This window comes from Watersipora subatra, chromosome 1 (genome assembly GCF_963576615.1).
Source record: "Watersipora subatra chromosome 1, tzWatSuba1.1, whole genome shotgun sequence".
Taxonomy (NCBI): domain Eukaryota; kingdom Metazoa; phylum Bryozoa; class Gymnolaemata; order Cheilostomatida; family Watersiporidae; genus Watersipora; species Watersipora subatra.
In genome coordinates this window covers 78,039,013-78,058,050 of record NC_088708.1, presented here as the reverse complement: position 1 = coordinate 78,058,050, position 19,038 = coordinate 78,039,013, and the positions used below count along the sequence as shown (strand labels likewise).

The window sequence follows — 19,038 nt, the reverse complement described above, 5'->3', positions numbered from 1 at the left end:
CATTAATAGAACTGTTTTATGAATAAGTTTATTAAGTTTTAGCCTAAATTCAAGACATTTTTAAATAAGAACTTTTGAAGAAAGAGTCGATCCTACCAACGGTTAAAGCTTTTTGACAACAGTCGTTGACGGTTTCTATCGTGTCGAGTTTCACCGTTTCTAAATCATTAGACGTCATTGTCGGCTTAAAATACGGTTTGCATGAACGTCTCCTCAGTGAATATCCCCAAAGTATCTATACACTAATTAGTGCTAATAAATATTTGGTGCGATAAATGCACATAAAGTGTTTACAATAGGTTTTGACTATACTATTTTAGCTCGAAGTTCATTGTTTTCTCGGACTTGCTCATCTAAATTGCCTTTCAATATTATTTTAGCAAAATTTCAGTTATGCAGCGCATGGAAAATTGTGGTGAAGACTGAATAGTGCCAAGTGGTGAAGCGTTGTGGCTATTGTTGCTTTAGATTGCTAGGTAGTTGTGTGTATGTGCAAAGATTTTTGTTGTTTCTGTTAAACTATTATCCAAACATTTCGTCTTCTACATATTAACTCTGCTACTCCAAATGTGCTGGCTCCTATTTGACGAGGAACCAACGTTACATACACCTACAGAAATTAAATAAAAAATTTTCAGAAGTCAACTGTAGGTTTGACTAGCAAAGCTAGCCAGAGTAAACAAGTTGAGCTTAGCTGACAGTCTGTTAGATCACTACTATCATAGTGGCCCGACTTGGTTCTGTAGTATGCTAATAGACTTTGCTTTAAGCAAAATCTTGCATTTGTTTTACCATGTGTGAGTTTGTTGTGCACAAACTTACTCTAAAAAAACATGCCACAATATGTTAACAACTGGTCGAGCCTTCTCAAGTTATGTATGTGACAGCAGTCCTTTGGTCACTTGCAAAAGTTGCCAGAAGTTTGTTGAACAAATAACGCCCATGTAAGAAGCTTTATTATTTTAAAATTATAACCTGTTCTCTGTTTTTATTATTTATAAAACCAAACAATGAGTGATTCAAGTGGGTGTATAAATCAATGCAAGACTATGTCATGTGTAATAACAATAACATTAGGAACAGATAGATTTCACCCAAGACTGTACTTGCTATGAAATTTATTGTGGGATACTGATTAGATATCGCAGAAACATGTTTTTTAAGAGCTTGTTGCATAACCAGTATTCAACCCTCTCAGTCCTAACTCCCTGAATAACAGTTTTAAAAAAATGCTCAACTCATTTTCACATTCTTTCAAGTTCTACATTTACATATGTGGGTGATTACAGATAGTTGCCATCTATATGCTCTGTGGCAAGAATGCTGAAGATTAGCTCTTTGACGAGACTGCTCGGCAGTAAGCAACTCCTACCTGCACTTCTCAATGGTAACTAACATTACCTTAGTACAGTTTGCTTGCTGCGATGTCAAAAATTGCTGTCATTTTTATCTCGGCAGCCCTGCTGTGCCAATTTCAATAACAGCATTTAGAAATTTTTATGTTGATAGTTGCATAAAATAAATTGGTTTAGTTGATTGTTGTCTTAATGAATATTGTTTTTGCAGGAGCCTCAGTGCGTGGGCAGCAAGCTCAGGCAGCACCAGATAAATTTGAAGTATTTGTTGATGACCAAAAGATTTTAGTTGATCCTGGCACTACTGTTCTGCAGGTTTGTGACTTATCCGCTTTCATTGCTGAATCTATTCAATCCATCGTTTTTTTTTTACGTCATCACCCTGTTTGCACATGCGCTCGTCCATGAAAAAGCCGCCATCTTTGTAGAAAATGATCGTCATTCTCTTGATTGATAGTATTTTAAGATTAATAGTATTTTTTGGTGTTGTTTTAATACTAAAATAAAAATTTGCAAACATGAGCATTGTTTGCAATAATTAATTGCAGAAACTTTGTGTTTTTAACAATAAAAGTTGTCCATAAAGATGGCAGACAACGATAAAATGACGTCATGAAAAAACGAAGGATAAAGATGGCAGCTTATTTTCCTGTATTTTTTTGATATCTAGGTTAATAAATTTGGTAAATTATTAAAATAAGCCTGTAATTATCTTGTTATCAGTGAAGTGCTCTTTTTAGGCATGTGCGATGGCGGGGGTGGAGATACCCAGATTCTGTTACCATGATAGGTTGTCTGTAGCGGGCAACTGCAGGATGTGCCTGGTAGAAGTGGAGAAATCTCCCAAAGTATGTCGCTTACGTAAATATGTTTTGTTTATTATGCACTAGATGAATGCCCTTCGTTGCCGGGGTATTAAAAAAGTTATTGCACAGAAAATTTGTTTGTATTTAACATATACAACATTTACCATTCTCACTATTAAAGTTCATATTAGGAGAAAAGTGTTTTGTTCAGTTCAAATACATTTAGAGAAAAAATAAAACTACTGTAAACAATAATAAATTAAAATAATTAGCAAGTAGTGTCTAGATATTATGTTCTACTACATAATTACAACGAAAAACGATTTGATCCTGATACAGTTAATAAGAATAGAGAAAACAAAAAAAATCATGAATATGTTGAATACAACATAATAATACAGCAATACAATAATTTTGAATACAACGATACTAACACCTCTAGATACTGGTAAAAACGTAAAAATGAGATATCGGTTTTTAGTGTTCACAGATTTAGCGATTGCTCTTAGGAAGAACTGGAAATTGAATTGTGTGATAGCACATTTGAAATTGCAAGGGCACATTTAAAATTGAAACAGCACATTTGAAAATGAAAAATTAAAAAGAAAGGTAATTGTTATAAGACTTTCAAAAAACTTTCAAAAGAAAAAACAAGGAAAAGATAATATTAATTAATAATAAAAATTATATACTTAGCTTGTAACCTGCAATTGTGATGAGGATAGCTTAGTGTAATGGTTAAACGCGTATGTCTGCACGCTTTGAAGTTCTGAGTTTAAATCCAGTGCAATGCAAATTTTTCATTTGTAGATTTTAATTGCTGTAACTGGACATAGGGATGACATACCAAACCAAAAGACAAACAAATACTTAGATTTATATATGTACATTAGGATACAGCCATAAGAGTAGACTTAGATAATATTGCTTCCGACTGTTTGAATATAAGGTATATTTGGCAGTTAGTAGCATAAAAATTTATTCTGCAGCCAGTGGCATCGTGTGCCATGCCTGTCATGAATGGCATGAAAGTGAAGACAGATTCAGCTGTTTCACGTAAGGCAAGGGAAGGTGTGATGGAGTTCTTGCTGGTCAATCATCCATTAGACTGTCCTATTTGTGATCAAGGCGGGGAATGTGACCTCCAGGTATTGCTATCATTGTGTCCCGCTTTAGTAGTTTTAGAGCAATAAGTATTGTGAAGCTTTTCTGCTAGCCTGTTGGTCCTTAGAGGGAATGGGGGACCGGTCTCTCAAAGTGAATGAGGAGTGGAGACCTGTCACTTAGAGGAACGAGGAAGTGGAGACCTGTCTCTTAGAGGAATGAGGAGTGGAGACCTGTCACTTAGAGGGAATAGGGGAGTGGAGACCTGTTTCTTAGAGGGGGATGAAGGAGTGGAGACCTGTCACTTAGAGGGAATGAGGGAGTGGAGACTTGTCTCATAGAAGGAATGAGGGAGTGGTGACCTGTCTTTTAAAGAAAATGAGGGAGTGGAGACCCGTGTCTTAGAGAAAATGAGGAAGTGTAGATATATTCCTTAGAGGGAATGGGGGACTTAAGATTCATATCTTATAGGGAATGAGGGAGTGGAGACTTTTCTCATAGAGGGAATGATGGAATGGTAACCTGTTTCTTAGAGGAATGAGGGAGTGATGACCTGTCTCTTAGAGTGAATGATGGAGTGGAGACCTGTTTCTTAGAGGGAATGAGGGAGTGGAGAGCTGTCTCTTGGAGGGAATGAGAGAGTGGAGACTTGTCTTTTAAAGAAAATGAGGAAGTGGAGACCCGTGTCTTAGAGAAAATGAGGGAGTGGAGATATGTTCCTTAGAGGGAATGGCGGAGTTGAGATTCATATCTTATAGGGAATTAGGGAGTGGAGACCTGTCTCTTTAAAGAGAATGAGGGAGTGGAGACCTGTCTTTTAAAGAAAATGAGGGAGTGGAGACCCGTGTCTTAGAGAAAATGAGGGAGTGGAGATATGTTCCTTAGAGGGAATGGGGGAGTTAAGATTCATATCTTATAGGTAATGAGGGAGTGGAGACCTGTCACTTAGATGGAATGAGGGAATGGAGACCTGTCTTTTAGAGGGAATGAGGGAGTGAAGACCTGTCTCTTAGAGAGAATGAGGGAGTAGTGACATGTCTTTTAGAGGGAATCAGGGAGTGGGGCTCAGTCTTTGGGCCGTCTGCATGTAACTCATCACCTAACTGTTCTGCCTACTTATACAGGATCAGTCAATGGCGTTCGGCAGTGACAAGAGCAGGTTCATAGACAACGAGTACACAGGCAAGCGAGCAGTAGAGGACAAGGACATTGGCCCTCTTGTTAAAACTATTATGACTCGGTGCATCCAGTGCACTCGCTGTGTCAGGTAACGTGTACTACTATGCGTACTCACTGAGACTTTATACCATGACGTAGTGAAGGGAAACATGCTACTTACTAACACAAATTCTATGTTTAAATAATGTTTCTATATTCTGTTAGCCAGTGGCTTTGTAGTTTAACCCTTTGGCGCCATTCTCACATTTCTGCACAAATGCTTCCATGGCCAATTTTTGCGAATCTGCAATGGCTCAGAATTTATGAAACTTAACAACCGACCCGTGAATGAACATTATATGTTTACAAAATATATTATATATAATATATTCACAGGAGAAATATATTCAGATTGCGTATGAAGCGGTTTTAGACAGTTAGGGCTAGTATTTAATAGTAGTAAAAGAAACGGATAACGGAAAAATAACACCCATTTAATCACGATCTTGCAAACGCTTTTAAACAATTTATCAACACTTGTAAAGCTTTGTGACAGCCCTCCTAATTTAAGTTCCAACACAAAGTTAATCTTTATACGTTTACTAGCTGTGCTACCCGGCGTTGTCCGGGTAATAAAAAAGTCTGAACAGAAAATTGATTTATATTTAACATATAACAACATTTCCCATTCTAACTTTCAAACTACATTGTACATATCATAATAGAAGTGTTTTGTGTATTTGAAATAAATTGAGAGAAAAATAAAAACAACTGTAAAGGTTTTAAAACTTTGTCAAACAACTGTAACTTTCAAGGTAATAGCCTGGCTCATTGCCAATGGAAAATTCCAGTAAACTGCTAGGCTTCTAATAACTGTACTACATGACGTTGCATCAGCATTGTTTTCTAGCTACAGTTATTCTAATAATAGCTATAGCCGAAATGCAGACAGACATACGATACGACATACAGACATAAAACATACATTGAGAAATATATATATATAGAAAAAATGTTAAAAGAAAATGCTGTATTGCTTGGTTATTGCTTTTCTCACCAATAGAGAAAATGATGTTCTGCAAAATTCAGTTATCCAAAATCGTTTGTTTTTATAAAAAAGATTTACAATTTGTATGGTGTTTAATATATAACGTTTTTACAATGTTTTTGAGTTTAAATTCGAAAACTATAGAAAGACTATTGCATAATGTGATGTTAACAGATTGTTTCATCTCATCACATTTCAATAACATCTTTAAAGTGGAACTAGTGTATGAAGGTGAGGCCTAAGAGTGTTGTGCACATGTGCAGGGTGTATGCATAAGCCCATGCCATGCATGGTGTATGCATAAGCCCATGCCATGCAGGGTGTATGCATAAGCACATGCCGTGCATGATGTATGCATAAGCATATGCCGTGCATGATGTATGCTTAAGCCCATGCTGTGTATGGTGTATGCATAAGCCCATGCCATGTATGATGAACAAATGTTACATTTTTTAGTCTTGTCTATTTAGAATCGTTTCGTAAGTTAGCTAAAATGGTTTTTCATGACTGGTTATGCATGACTTTTTAGATTTGCCTCTGAAGTTGCTGGTGTTGAGGACCTCGGGACAACAGGCCGAGGAAATGACATGCAGATCGGGACGTATGTCGAGAAATTGTTTGCATCAGAATTGTCTGGTAATGTTATCGACCTCTGCCCCGTAGGAGCACTCACCAGCAAGCCCTACTCATTTACCGCTCGGCCTTGGGAGCTTCGCCGAGTTGAGTCTATCGATGTGATGGATGGCTGTGGCAGCAACATCACTGTTGGTATGAGATCTGGAGAGGTGATGAGAATCGTACCAAGGGTGCATGAGGTAGGCCTGTCAGCTTTAACAACCATGCTATCTTTCGTTTTGTTATGTTTAGCGTCCGATTCGATGACTAGCATCATAGTTGTGATAAAGAGTAGTCGATGGGATATTTGTACTTTTAGGATCACTGGATTTTCAGGTGTATTTTGATGAGAATTTACTTTGGAGGGTAACAATTTTAACTGTCATGGTTTTCTCTATTCTCCGATGTTCATGTACTGGAGTTTGGGTCATAATTGTACATTGAATTCAAGTAATCAGTACTGTATTTGTAGTTGAAGTTATGTACAGTATTTACAGTTACGTACAGTATTTGCAGCTATAGTTACGTACAGTATTTGCAATTATAGTTACGTGCAGTATTTGCAGTTATATTTATGTGCTGTATTCGTAGTTCTAGTTATGTACCGCAAGTGTAGTCATTGCTACACAGCAACACAGTATGCGTAGTATTCATATTATAGTTGTTTGGTGTATATATTGCAGGGAGTGAATGAGGAGTGGATATCTGATAAGAGCAGGTTCGCCTACGATGGTTTGAATCTCCAGCGTCTAACCTCCCCCATGATGCGCTCACCGGAAGGTCAACTGGTTAATTGCGATTGGGAAGACGCCCTCTTCTGCGCTGCTGAGAAAATATCAAAGGTCATTTTTGGAACATTTGCCCTGTTGACCGGGTCAAACATCTTATATTAAAATGAAACAACTTGTTATTTTGATTCTTAATACTTATTCCTGTTTAGTTTTAAACTACCATCAGTTGTGTTTGTGCCATTATTAGTAGTGGTGGTAGTGGTAGTAGTAATATTAGTAGTAGTGGTAGTAGTAGTATTAGTAGTAGTGGTAGTATTGTTAGTAATGGTAGTAGTAGTAGTAGTGGTAGTGGTAGTATTGTTAGTAATGGTAGTAGTAGTAGTAGTGGTGGTAGTAGTATTAGTAGTGGTGGTAGTAGTAGCAGTAGTAGTGGTATTAGTAGTGGTAGTAGTGGTATTAGTAGTGGTAGTAGTAGTAGTGGTGGTAGTAGTAGCAGTAGTGGTGGTAGTAGTATTAGTAGTAGTGGTAGCAGTATTAGTAGTGGTAGTAGTAGTGGTGGTAGTAGCAGTAGTAGTAGTAGCAGTGGTAGTAGTAGTAGCAATAGTGGTAGTTGTAGAAGTACCAAGAAGTGCCAACTTTAAATCATTTAGATATGGTATTTCACTATCATTTCTTACTCTTTCTTAAATCTGGGAGATTTTCGTATTGGTAAGATCATCAGTGATCAATAAAGGCTGCTCTAGTTTTGGCTGCCTGCAGGTTGGAGATGGCAAAATTGCTGCCGTGGCTGGAGATCTAGTAGATGCGGAAGCTTTAGTGGCACTCAAAGATTTGATAAACAGACTGGGCAGCGAGTCTGTATGCACTGAACAACGGTACATCGGCAACGCATCCGGGTAAAACTCGCACCTTATTTCCTTTAACTATGTATTCTTTTGTCTATATCTTTGTTATATGTGGGAGTTGTGTCTCCCTTGCACACATCTATTAGATACATTGTTGGCACCTCAAGATGGACTTGTGTATTTGTTGCTTCTTTCCCATGCCTGGACTGGTATTATGTTTTGGCATATAAACAACACAACAAACATTGATAGGGCTGACCTGAGGTCGAGTTATATTCTTAACGATGGACTCGCTGCCGTGGAAGATGCTGACCAAGTGCTCTTTATCGGATGTAACCCACGATTTGATGCTTCCGTCTTCAATGCTCGCGTCAGAAAATGGTATGTAAATTATGCACTAACTTTTACATTAGTAAGAGGGATAATCTTTCTCAAGGTACCAGGATGGATAACTTGTCCTATTAAGACAACAGGATGGATAACTTGTCTTGTCAAGGTAACAAGGGGATAGCATGTTTTATTAAGTTAATATGATATATAGCTTGTTGGTTTGTGAAACGTAGTATAGAAACATGTTGATAAACTTGTGTTTTGTTCTACAGCTGGATACACAATGAGCTGGACGTGGCCATGGTTGGAGATGAAGTAGATCTCACGTACACCTATGATGTAAGTGTTGAATGCTACTGTGCTTTATTTTCTGTACAGTAGACCCCCGCCATACGACAGTAATTTATTCTGATGTTGGCATCGTAAGGCAAAAATGTCCTATAGCCATAATGATTATCGAAAGAAAACACCTCTGATCAAAAACATCCAAATTTTCTATACATACCTTTAATATGTACATACTGCCCATATTAAAAATTAGTAACAAAATAATATACTAACCCTAGTTACTATAGTTACCTACAGTAACGTTCGTGTATTTAATGTATTTAGTGATTATGATGTGCTTATGATTCTTACTTCTTTCTTCTTCCTTCAACGTCGTTATCAGCATTAAGACACATGGCTTATGAATTAAAGTTATACGTATATGTAGCTATATAGTTATATACGTATACAGAATTAAAGTTTATAGTAAATATTATATTAAACGCTAAATTGTGCAATAAATTTTTACTTTTTCCTAATTTTTGTCTCATTCACGCAATATTAATCATTTATGAAACACAAAGAATGCTGAACTGAGAGAGTGAGCGAGTATCATATCTCTTTCAGACATTGTGGAAGGGATTTCGGTGAATAGCATATAGGTGTCTTCATTATTCCAATGTATTCATCACACCGACCGCAAATTTAAAATTGGAGAGACAATTTTCTTGATGTCGTATGGTGAAAAAATGCTTTAACGAGGAGTCAAAAAAACATTGTGTTCCACATTGTAAGGCGAAAAAGCGTAAAACAGGAATGTCACAACCCGGGGTGCACTGTGCTTTTACTTACGCTGGTTGCTGTTGCTAATATTAACTGTTTCTAGTTTCCAGTATGCAAACTCCTTCAGTGTACTCTCTAGACACAAACATACCATGTTAAAGACTTCTGATCTCATGTAGTTTCATTGTTAATATTTGTTGATTACCTTAGTACTGAGTTGAGTACTGAGTTGATTACCTTAGTACTGAGTTGAGTACTGAGTTGATTACCTTAGTACTGAGTTGAGTACTGAGTTGTGTACTTAGTACTGAGCTCGTCTGGCGAGTACAGAGATGAGTCAGTGATGAGTCAGGGATATTCATACATTTTACTTGTTCCTTGCTGCAGTGATAATGTGTGCCTGCCTTGTGGTCACATATGTGAAATATGTGATGCCTTGTAGTTGTCTCTCCTTGTATCTGTCTGTAGTTTCCCACCAAAGCTTTTTCTGCTGTGTTTTATACAAACATGAGGGTTGGTCTTTTCTGTAGCATCTCGGCTCCAACACCGACACTCTTACTGCTCTACTCGATGGCAGCCACAGTTATGCTGATAAACTTTTCTCGGCCAAGACTCCAATGGTTGTGGTTGGCAGCGATGCCTTTCAGAATGAAGATGGCCCGCAGGTGCAGAGGCTAGTCCAGCAATTATGTGCAAAACTCCATTCGAAATGTGCTGACCCGACATGGAAAGTCTACAATGTACTACAAAAGGTACCGACTTCAAGCTTTTAAAAATAAAGCAATTTAATGCAGTCATTTTTTCTTCAACTGAAAAAATTTGATTTTGATTTGATATTTAATTTTCTATTCTTTTTCTTTGCTGTTTCAATATAAGTGAAGAAATTGTCAATTTGCTGATTTTTGGTACAATATTTTTAGGTTATATTTGACTTTCTCAACTGTAATTGCTACAACAGTAGTATGCTGATGTTATGTGTAAACCTTTAACAATATTTCATTGTGAAATCGTTACTAGACAGCGAGCCAAGTGGCAGCCCTGGACCTGGGCTACTCTACAGACATTAGTGCTGTCGTCTCCCAGAAACCGAAAGTTCTGTTCTTGATGGGTGCTGACAAAGGCTCCATCACAAGAGCTGATCTGCCTAGCGACTGTTTCATAATCTACCAAGGTACTAGCTTTTTTCACTTTTTTCAAATCAGTTTTAGGTGTCATAAGCGCCTCTAAAATGCTTAATTCACGTATTAGCATTGTTAATAAGAGAGGAAACTGTGTCTTAGGACATCATGGAGACGAAGGAGCTAGCATTGCTGACCTTATTCTACCAGGAGCCTCATTCACGGAAAAGAATGCTACCTATGTAAACACAGAAGGAAGGTCACAGCAGACGAGGCAGGCCGCCACACCACCAGGTCTTGCTAGGGAAGACTGGAAGATAGTGAGAGCTCTTTCTGAGGCATGTGATATATTCTCATTTGTAGCAGCATCTTCAAGCACTATCCTTTTGTGTAGATCGATCTGAATGATAGAATGTAGTGCAGTATAAGGGGCAATAAAAGGGCAGCAAACAATGCCTAATCTTCATAAAAAGAAGAAGATTACTTGCGCGCAGTTATAAGCAAAACTAGTTAAAACTTGCTTGTTTTCAGGTATGCGGAGTTGCTTTACCATACAACACATTATCAGCCGTGAGGGCGAGGCTTGCACAAGTCTCACCTAACTTTATCAGATATGGAGACAGGGAAGCGGCTAACTTTTTCAAAGAGGCTCTCGACGTGTCTCAGGTATAGAGAGAATAGAGTACATGAGCTATATAGTCAGCTCACTAGGCAGCTTCATTTTCATTCAATTTTTTTACAGTCAAACCTCAACGTCGTTTTATTTCGACATTGGCTCTATAACTTTAAACTGTCATATGCTGGTGCGAACATTTGCTGTAATGAAAAAACCTTGTAATTTGTTTCACAGCTCGAAAAACCTGCATTAGCTGTTCAATAAATCTTGACGGTAATTACACCTTGCATTAAAATAGATTGATTTTGAACCTACAAAAAAAATGTAATTTATGTACTGATCTGTAAAAAGGGGTTTTATTGTTACTGTACCTTGGGAAAAAATGGATGCAAGCATAGGTTCAGCAATTATAGGGTCTGATGTAGAGATAGTTATAGAAATATGCAGTGTATTTTACTCTAAGACTAGATAATATTTAAACTTACTTAGCTTAGGAACTTAACTTAGGAAACAATGAAGATAGGATTCAGTTGTAGTTATATGATGATAGCAAGCAGTAGGTTCCCTGACTGCCAAGCCTTAATTACTTATATTAATTTTGCAGGATCTACCGAGCCAGAAAAAGCCAGTTACCTTTCACGCTGATATGACCACTTTATCTCAGTTTTACATGACTAACAGTATAGCCAGAGCTTCAAGAACCATGGCAAAATGTGTGCAGGCAGCCAAGGATGTGAACTTATGATAGAGCTTATGCTAACTATGTACATTTATGACATTGAGTGCCTCTGAGTAGTGCTGCTAGTATTAACTAGAGGCTTCTTGGCATTGCTCCGTTTACTATCACATCTGAGCATGGCATGTATATAAACTGCTTTAAAATGCCGTTAATACCGGTTTGGGAAAATATAATTTTAAAGATTTTGTATTTTCCTGCTGGTTTTGCGTTGCACCATAACAAGTTTCATGTCATCTAAAATGGCTACCTTAATCTTTTTTTAGTGTGAGCCATTCAAATTATTAGTGTTGTTTCGTGCGTGTAAAATAATCATATTTTCATATGTTAAAAAATGCAAAAAATTAATACAATTGTACGTCAAGATTTAGGTATTTATACATGTTAATAAACAATATTGAGTTATTTGAAGCTTTCTTTTTTCTTGTACAAACACCGTTCATTAGAAACTACTTCATTTTTCAGAAAATTGTGTGTCGTAGCTCTTCGAAGAATACGCATCAGCTCTAACAAAGCTGCTTCACTAAATTACGGGTCGATCACTGTTCACAAGACGCCAAACTACCCTTAGGCAGCCGGCTGTTGATACAGACAGCTATTTTCTCGTCTTTTCAACATTAGTCTCGTATGCTGCCGGAGAACCCTGAGTTTAAGATTACCTAGGTACATGTATATGTTTAGACAATGACGTCATAGCTGGTTAGCTGTGGCGGCGAAAGTGCCACGCCTCCAATTGATAACATTACTGAGACACTAACTTTCACCTTCCAAAAACCCACTTTGAAAAGTAGCTAGGGTTACTTAACCATAACAATTCTCCTTTTCCATTCTTTATTTTGTTGGTGTTTTTCATATATTAAAAGTTTTCCTTTTCTAAATGTTTAGAAGAAAATTCCAAAATTGTATATCAAATAATTGGTCAAAGCCGTTTTTTGAATAATAATTAATTTTTTGATTATTAGAATTTAAATTTTTTTATTAGTTTAGACTAACATAAAAGTCTTCCAGTCAATATTTATTTTTAGCACTGGTTCTAAGCTTCAAAAAGTGTAAAAAAATTCGGCTCAATGCAAGTGAATCCGAATTTTCTGAACGTACTCCGCTACCGAAAAAGAAGCTTTATATAAAACGATGTTTACATGAATGTCCATACTTTTCTATGTTCTACTCAAAGAAAACCTAGGTAATTACATCGGAGAAATGTAAGTACAAGTACACCTGAAATTGTCCCCTTTCGAACCGAAACTGTCGCCCTATTGACTGTCGCCCAAAAGTCCAGTTACCCTCTCAATGGCTCTGTCGGACATAGTCTAATTGTCTACTGCTAGCCGTTCCATTGCTACATTTTTTAACACTTCAGCTAACTAAACCAACTAAACTTTGTTGCTTCGGATTGCTTGCCGAGATAATTATCTAAGATTCACGTACCCAGCTTTTAACCAAATACGTCCAATGATTGAACGTGAAACTCAAAATATCATTAAATATTCGCTGTTAAGTCGAATTGTGTTATTTATACTACAGGTGAATGATTAACTATTTATTCTTACAAGATTATAATAATTATTATTGCTTTAATATGAAATGTTTGCAGGTAACATGAACGACTTAATCACATTTTTTGTGACATTTCATTCTCAAAAGTACCAGTTTTGTGTAATATGTGTAAAATACTAGGTATAATATCGGAAATTTGCTTGATTTAAGTTAACAATATTGAACAAGTAGCCTACATCATGACATATTGGAACTGGTAATATTTTATTTAATGAATATTTTGTAGTTTATAAACTACTGCTAACTTTTGTTTGATGTGGTTGCGCATTATTTCATCACATCACGTCAGTACATTCTTTGCTTTCCATAACTGTTATAAAAGATACAGGTGTGTCTTAAATAAAAGCTGTAATTTATGGCGCCTTACAGTGCCTCCCGTTGCGTGTTCGCAACTCGAGTTGCTGTTCAAAGAACTCAGCCTGGGTTTTTGATGAACTCGAGTTGTGTTACGCAAAACTAACCCGGGTTTTTAAAAAAGCAAACTGAGTGATTGGGATGTGTCATTTACAGAACTGCATTTGCCCAAGTTATATAAAATTTAATAATTGAATAATAATAATTTAAATATATATCTAAATTATATGTATTGGTGATATTTGCGCATATTTATTTATATAAATATAAAGAGACAAAAACAATTGTAGAATGTAAAAAGCAAACTAAAACAATCTATGTGGGGGCCAGGCCACTTATTTTTCAAATGAAAAAAGAATTCTCTTTCTAGAACCTGACAAGAAACTGAATGAACACCGAAAATGAACAAACATAGAAATTATGTCAACGACGTTGATTGATGCACCAATAAAATTCCATATAAAAAATATAGCTAGAGAAAATGAAATGATGAGACGTTCCCAAGCCGAGTTGTTGAACTCGAATTGCTGTTGAAAGAACTCGGCTTGGGTTTTGATGAACTCGAGTTGTGTAACTCGAGTTGTACAACTCGAGTTATATTTACAAACGTGAGTTGGTAAATATAATTCGAGTTGCAAACTCGGGACACTATAATTCGCCATTAGCTCTGGTTTTACAGTACATACATACATGTAGTTTAATTTCTATTAGCTAACGGGTGCCTGCCGATGTACCATTTTTAATATAACCAAATCTACGGTTATGCTACTATAATACCAATATATTGCTCTTTACTTTTACAAACTCGCGTTCTGTGTTAACAACTCGAGTTGTACAACTCGAGTTGTGAGCACGGAACGCGAGGCACTGTAAGGCGTCATAGTCATTAACAGTTAGCACAAGCTATTTTGGCATGATATGTATGAATCATAAAAAAAGCAAACATGGCAGTGACACTATCAGGTCTGATAATGTGTTATGAGAATAGCAACAACAATGGATAACTCAGAATATGGATAAGCAAGTTGGAACTAGTAGCAAAGTTATAGTGTGACTAACCTACAGGCATCTGCAACATGTTTTTGAAAAGACCAGCTTTCTCAGTTTATGGAAAGCTATCTCAGGAGATTAAGGGTGATTACATGTACCTAACGAGTTTCTGACTGCATTTAGCATTGATCACTATATTGTGTACAACAAATTATGGAAGTGGGTGATACAAGAAAATAAACCCTTTTAATTTATTTAGCAGATTTACTTGATTGATACTATTGGGCAGACCTACTTTAATCATCTGCTCACATGTCACAAATGTGTCACTTGAAGTGCTAACTAATTAGATGCATCTGCTGCAGTAGCAGGGATGGAAATAAATCAAATTATCGCTTGTGCTAGATCAATTCCTTCTCCAAATCCACCATCATGTATAATTTGTGGCACTGCTACTCACAAAAAACAAAGAATGAAGAGAAAGATTCAGTGTAATGCTTATTCTGGATTTGGCTATTCTATCTTACTGAGCAAAAGTTATGGGCATCACTCAACTAACAACTAACTTGTTGCCATCTTTGTAACCTTAGGAATCATATCAACAGGCATTGTCCAAACAAGAACATGGAAAACAAGACTGGGAAAGTGTTTACATCAGACACTCATCCCAAAATAACTCGATAAGGCCCTCACATTTGTAACAGCACATCTTCATGGAATTGTGACAACAACTTTCCGAATATGGATGTCAGCAATCCTTAATTGCGCATAATTTAATACACAAATTTGGATTGCTAATAAGAGGTCGAAGTAAAAAATGAAAAGGATAAATGGTGATTCTACATGGTGCATAGATGTGGGATAGTGGGATAGATGTAAATGTAAAGATGGAGCATTATGAAAATATTAATCTTCATTGCTTTGTTACGCCAGAGCTAGTATGTGATTATGGGCTAATTTTTTTAACACTAAGTAGATGGAATACATGCTTGGTGGCCTGTCAATTAAATGGATAACCATGTAAACTTTGACTATCCACCTAGCACAGTAGTTGGAGCTGGAGAGAATCCGGCTAATAAATGGTATAACAGTTGATGGTGGCTGGCTGAAGCAGCGTGATGAGCAAATGTATGAAAATTGGGATAATTCCACTTATTGCAGTGTTTCAGCCCTTTTTGTAACTTCATTTAGATGAATCATTGCAGAGATTTCAGGCTTTACACTTCAACAATAAGCCATGGGTTTTGAACTGAATGTTGTTCTCACTATGACAAAGCTTTTTAGTCATAGTTTTGTCACTTGATAAGGCAGAGCATAGCAGAACTGATCAGTACATAGACAACATAGTAATAAATGAACCAGTAGTACCTATGACTAAAGAGTTGAATACGACTAAAGAGTTGAATACGAATAAAGAGTTGAATACGACTAAAGAGTTGAATACGATAGAGTTGAATACGACTAAAGAGTTGAATACGACTAAAGAGTTGAATACGATTAAAGAGTCGAATACGACTAAAGAGTTGAATACGACTAAAGAGTGAAATACGACTAAAGAGATGAATCAACTCTTTAGTTGTACATCAACCTTTGGGATTTAATACTCTTATCAGCTAACAAACGTACGCATTTGATTTGTTTGCAGGTAAAGCCTGCTGAAAATACTTTAGAGAATTTTTATGTACAATCGTAGCTGCTATATACTGTAGTTGCTAATAACCACCTTGTGGAAGATATATTTTGTATAATTCTGACTGGAAGAAGCAGAGTATGTTGGTAGTATGAGACAGCTTTGTTTACGTGACCTGTAGTTACGGAACTATGTTTTCTGTCGAAGAGGAAAGTCGTCAAGGTATCAAGGCTGTTTGAGCACAGCCATTTAATATTACCTTTAAGTTTTGAGATAAACTAGATGTAGATTCACTAGCTAAGTTTAGCGCTTCAATATTATTGCTCAGCCTTTTTTGGATTGGGGAATATTTAAAATGTTCTTCTTTTGCTCATTTTGTGGTTTAATTTTTATCTTCTCTTTGTGGCTGGTTTTTCCATCGTTCATTTTATGGCAAAATGGAGCTTAGTCTATAATACTCTGTAAGTGATTGTTGGATAACATAGACATCTCATAACATTGACCGCAGAGTTGATTGATGTAACCAGTTGCTGAGGCATATATCCGTAATAGATAGCGATAATTTGAAGCACCTAGATCATGACTTCCGCTCATAAGCTAATGAGGTGCTGATGATGTTGTGTAAAACATTCTCCATCTTTGTTGTCTTTTTAGAAAACAATGAAGCCGTGACTTGTTGTCTTTATCAGGGCTATCTTGATTACATTAGGCAGCGTCCGTTGTAGCTTTCTAGCACTGCTAAAAACTAAAATTTCACTTGTTTTGCCCACCACGTGTTCCATTTGTTCTTAAGTATATACTACACACAGACCTCTCTATTGTTAATACTGAGATTGCATGGTTTCATTTAGAGGAATTTGGTTTCATAAGTTGAACTTTTTATGGCTTTCAATTATGAACAATACGGTCTGCAATACAAGCAAATGTCAACTACTGAGCCCCTATAAATGCGTGTTTCAAATCATGGAAAATAAATTGATTGTGATGTGTGAAAGTTACTGTTGTGTCATATTCTATGTACAGAGACCGGGTCTCTCTATCATTGGCATGCTACATCAGTTTCTGGTGTCTCACTTCAGGTTGTCTTCAACAACCTCATCCATGATCACATATCATCAGATGCATTTGATCCTCCAGCAGTTACCAATAAAACCGGGCTAGCTGATGACCTCATAGAGTTCACCCTCTCAGGATTCAGAAGATGGGATGCAATTTACATGTTGCACATTGCTGAGCATGGCTACATTTATGAACACACGATGGCATTTTTCCCTGCCTTTCCATTTACAGTTAGAGTTGGTTGGTGACCACTAAATTCCTCACTCAGTTCTAGTTGTAACATAATATTTCCATTCCTTGAATTCTTTGTCAAAAGAATCTTCCTAAATTGGTTTACATTAGCTTCTGTGATGTATGAGTCAAGGTGAATCATAAGCTCATGCCATTAGCTCATATGATGCAACATAATATAATGGTGCTTATTTGTAATCTATTAAATTGTATACTTTGTAGTGGGATTTACTTTCTTGTACCCACTGAAGTATATCATGTCAGTTCGACACATCATGATGTTCGCTGCCTTTAGTCTCAACACCGTATGCTTTGTGCTCGCTGCCTCTTATATCTACTCGCTTGCTTCCATCTTATCAGAGAAAGGTATCACTAATGCCTGCTTGTGTTTGAATTCTTACTCTGTCACTGAATGGCGTAGATTGGCCATAAAAAGTGGTTACTGTTACAACAGAATGCTATAGCCATGACACCCTCTTTTTGAATTTACTGATGGTCATTTCCTTTTTGCTTGCAGGTAAAAGAGAGGCGTGGATATGCACAGTCTTCTTCTGCTTCAACCCAGCTAGTGTGTTCATGTCCGCTGCGTACACAGAGTGCACATTTGCTCTCTTCAGCTTTGCACTCATGTACTACATCGAACTGAAGCAGTATATGAAAGCAACTATAGCTTTAGCCCTAGCCTGTGCTACCAGGTCTAACGGCCTTGTATTGGCAGGATATCCATTTTATCACACAATCAGACTCATTGTTTTGGGCCTCCAGCAGACCAAGGGCTCATATCTGAACTTGATAAGGTTAGTCCTATACATAAAGTAATAGTTGTAGCTGCGTCCCCAGTCAGCGTCAACATACAGCGCTACAAATCCTGTCTTTGCTTCCATTCTCTGTTTTAGTAGTTTTGGAAATGGTTACACCTCATCTACATGCGAACCAACAGCCATTAGCTGGTCAACACATTTTTTATGTTCAGTTCACCTGCTATTGTCACTTTCTCAGTTTTGTTATTCCATTTCAGAGATCTGCTCAAGCTCGCTAGTTGCTGCTTGTATGGTGTAGCACCCTTCGTCATTTACCAGTACATGGGCTATGTAGCCTACTGCAGGCCATCCAAGATAACAGTCGAGAGAAAATTGGCTCAGTTTGGAAGAAAGAATAACTTTCACATGCCTGGAGACTCTCCGAGCGAGTGGTGCTACTACAACATTCCCTTTTCCTATAGCTACATTCAGCGAAAATACTGGAATGTTGGCTTCTTTTCCTACTATGAGTGGAAACAGTTGCCAAATTTTTTTCTGGCTCTACCAGTTGTTCTCTTATCTTTGTACTGCATCTGCACTTGCTTTTGCAACCTGCTGAGGGCTGTCAACCTGTCTCACTGTAAGTTTAACCCTAGGACTTGGCTAGCCAGCCACTCCTCTAGAACTCTGCCATACGCTGTTCATTTGGCATTTCTATTGTTCTATGGATTAGCGAACACGCATGTGCAAATACTAACCAGGATGATTTACTCATCCTCACCTCTTGTTTATTTATGCGTTGCCAGGGTGATACCTCCAGTCCGATCATGGCAACAGCTTCCTTATTTAGCAAAGTGCAATCTCATTTATAGCCTTTCATATTTTCTCATAGGAACTGCTTTACATTGCAACTTTTTACCCTGGACATAACGCATGCTTTATTCGATTTCTTTTTAATTGCATCA

General features: G+C 37.1%; 2 protein-coding genes across 2 annotated transcripts; both read left to right on the top strand.

Moving 5' to 3' along the window:
* Positions 1 to 181: 181 nt before the first annotated feature.
* On the top strand, positions 182 to 11,917 carry LOC137385480 (NADH-ubiquinone oxidoreductase 75 kDa subunit, mitochondrial-like). Its single transcript, XM_068071948.1, has 16 exons — positions 182 to 231; positions 1,290 to 1,387; positions 1,567 to 1,670; positions 2,096 to 2,203; positions 3,151 to 3,309; positions 4,390 to 4,532; positions 6,001 to 6,286; positions 6,770 to 6,928; positions 7,577 to 7,713; positions 7,915 to 8,043; positions 8,265 to 8,331; positions 9,573 to 9,794; positions 10,060 to 10,213; positions 10,323 to 10,498; positions 10,692 to 10,826; positions 11,381 to 11,917. The coding sequence occupies exons 2-16, from the start codon at positions 1,321 to 1,323 to the stop codon at positions 11,519 to 11,521; spliced, it is 2,187 nt and encodes a 728-aa protein (XP_067928049.1). The 5' UTR covers positions 182 to 231; positions 1,290 to 1,320; the 3' UTR covers positions 11,522 to 11,917.
* A 1,018-nt stretch (positions 11,918 to 12,935) lies between these two features.
* Positions 12,936 to 19,003, top strand: LOC137385967 (GPI mannosyltransferase 2-like). Its single transcript, XM_068072602.1, has 5 exons — positions 12,936 to 13,036; positions 17,123 to 17,342; positions 17,556 to 17,699; positions 17,851 to 18,130; positions 18,352 to 19,003. Exons 1-5 carry the CDS (start codon positions 12,965 to 12,967, stop codon positions 19,001 to 19,003), a joined length of 1,368 nt encoding a protein of 455 aa, XP_067928703.1. The 5' UTR covers positions 12,936 to 12,964.
* The last annotated feature ends 35 nt before the right edge of the window (positions 19,004 to 19,038 follow it).

Excerpts from the sequence above, each read along its gene's own strand:
- LOC137385480 (XM_068071948.1), top strand. The coding sequence starts at position 1,321 with ATGCTGAAGATTAGCTCTTTGACGAGACTGCTCGGCAGTAAGCAACTC. Across the intron at positions 3,310-4,389 it reads GCGGGGAATGTGACCTCCAG|GATCAGTCAATGGCGTTCGG; the intron begins GTATTGCTATCA and ends CTACTTATACAG. Across the intron at positions 10,214-10,322 it reads CTGTTTCATAATCTACCAAG|GACATCATGGAGACGAAGGA; the intron begins GTACTAGCTTTT and ends ACTGTGTCTTAG.
- LOC137385967 (XM_068072602.1), top strand. The coding sequence starts at position 12,965 with ATGATTGAACGTGAAACTCAAAATATCATTAAATATTCGCTGTTAAGT. Across the intron at positions 13,037-17,122 it reads TTGTGTTATTTATACTACAG|GTTGTCTTCAACAACCTCAT; the intron begins GTGAATGATTAA and ends GTCTCACTTCAG. Across the intron at positions 17,700-17,850 it reads TTCCATCTTATCAGAGAAAG|GTAAAAGAGAGGCGTGGATA; the intron begins GTATCACTAATG and ends TTTTGCTTGCAG.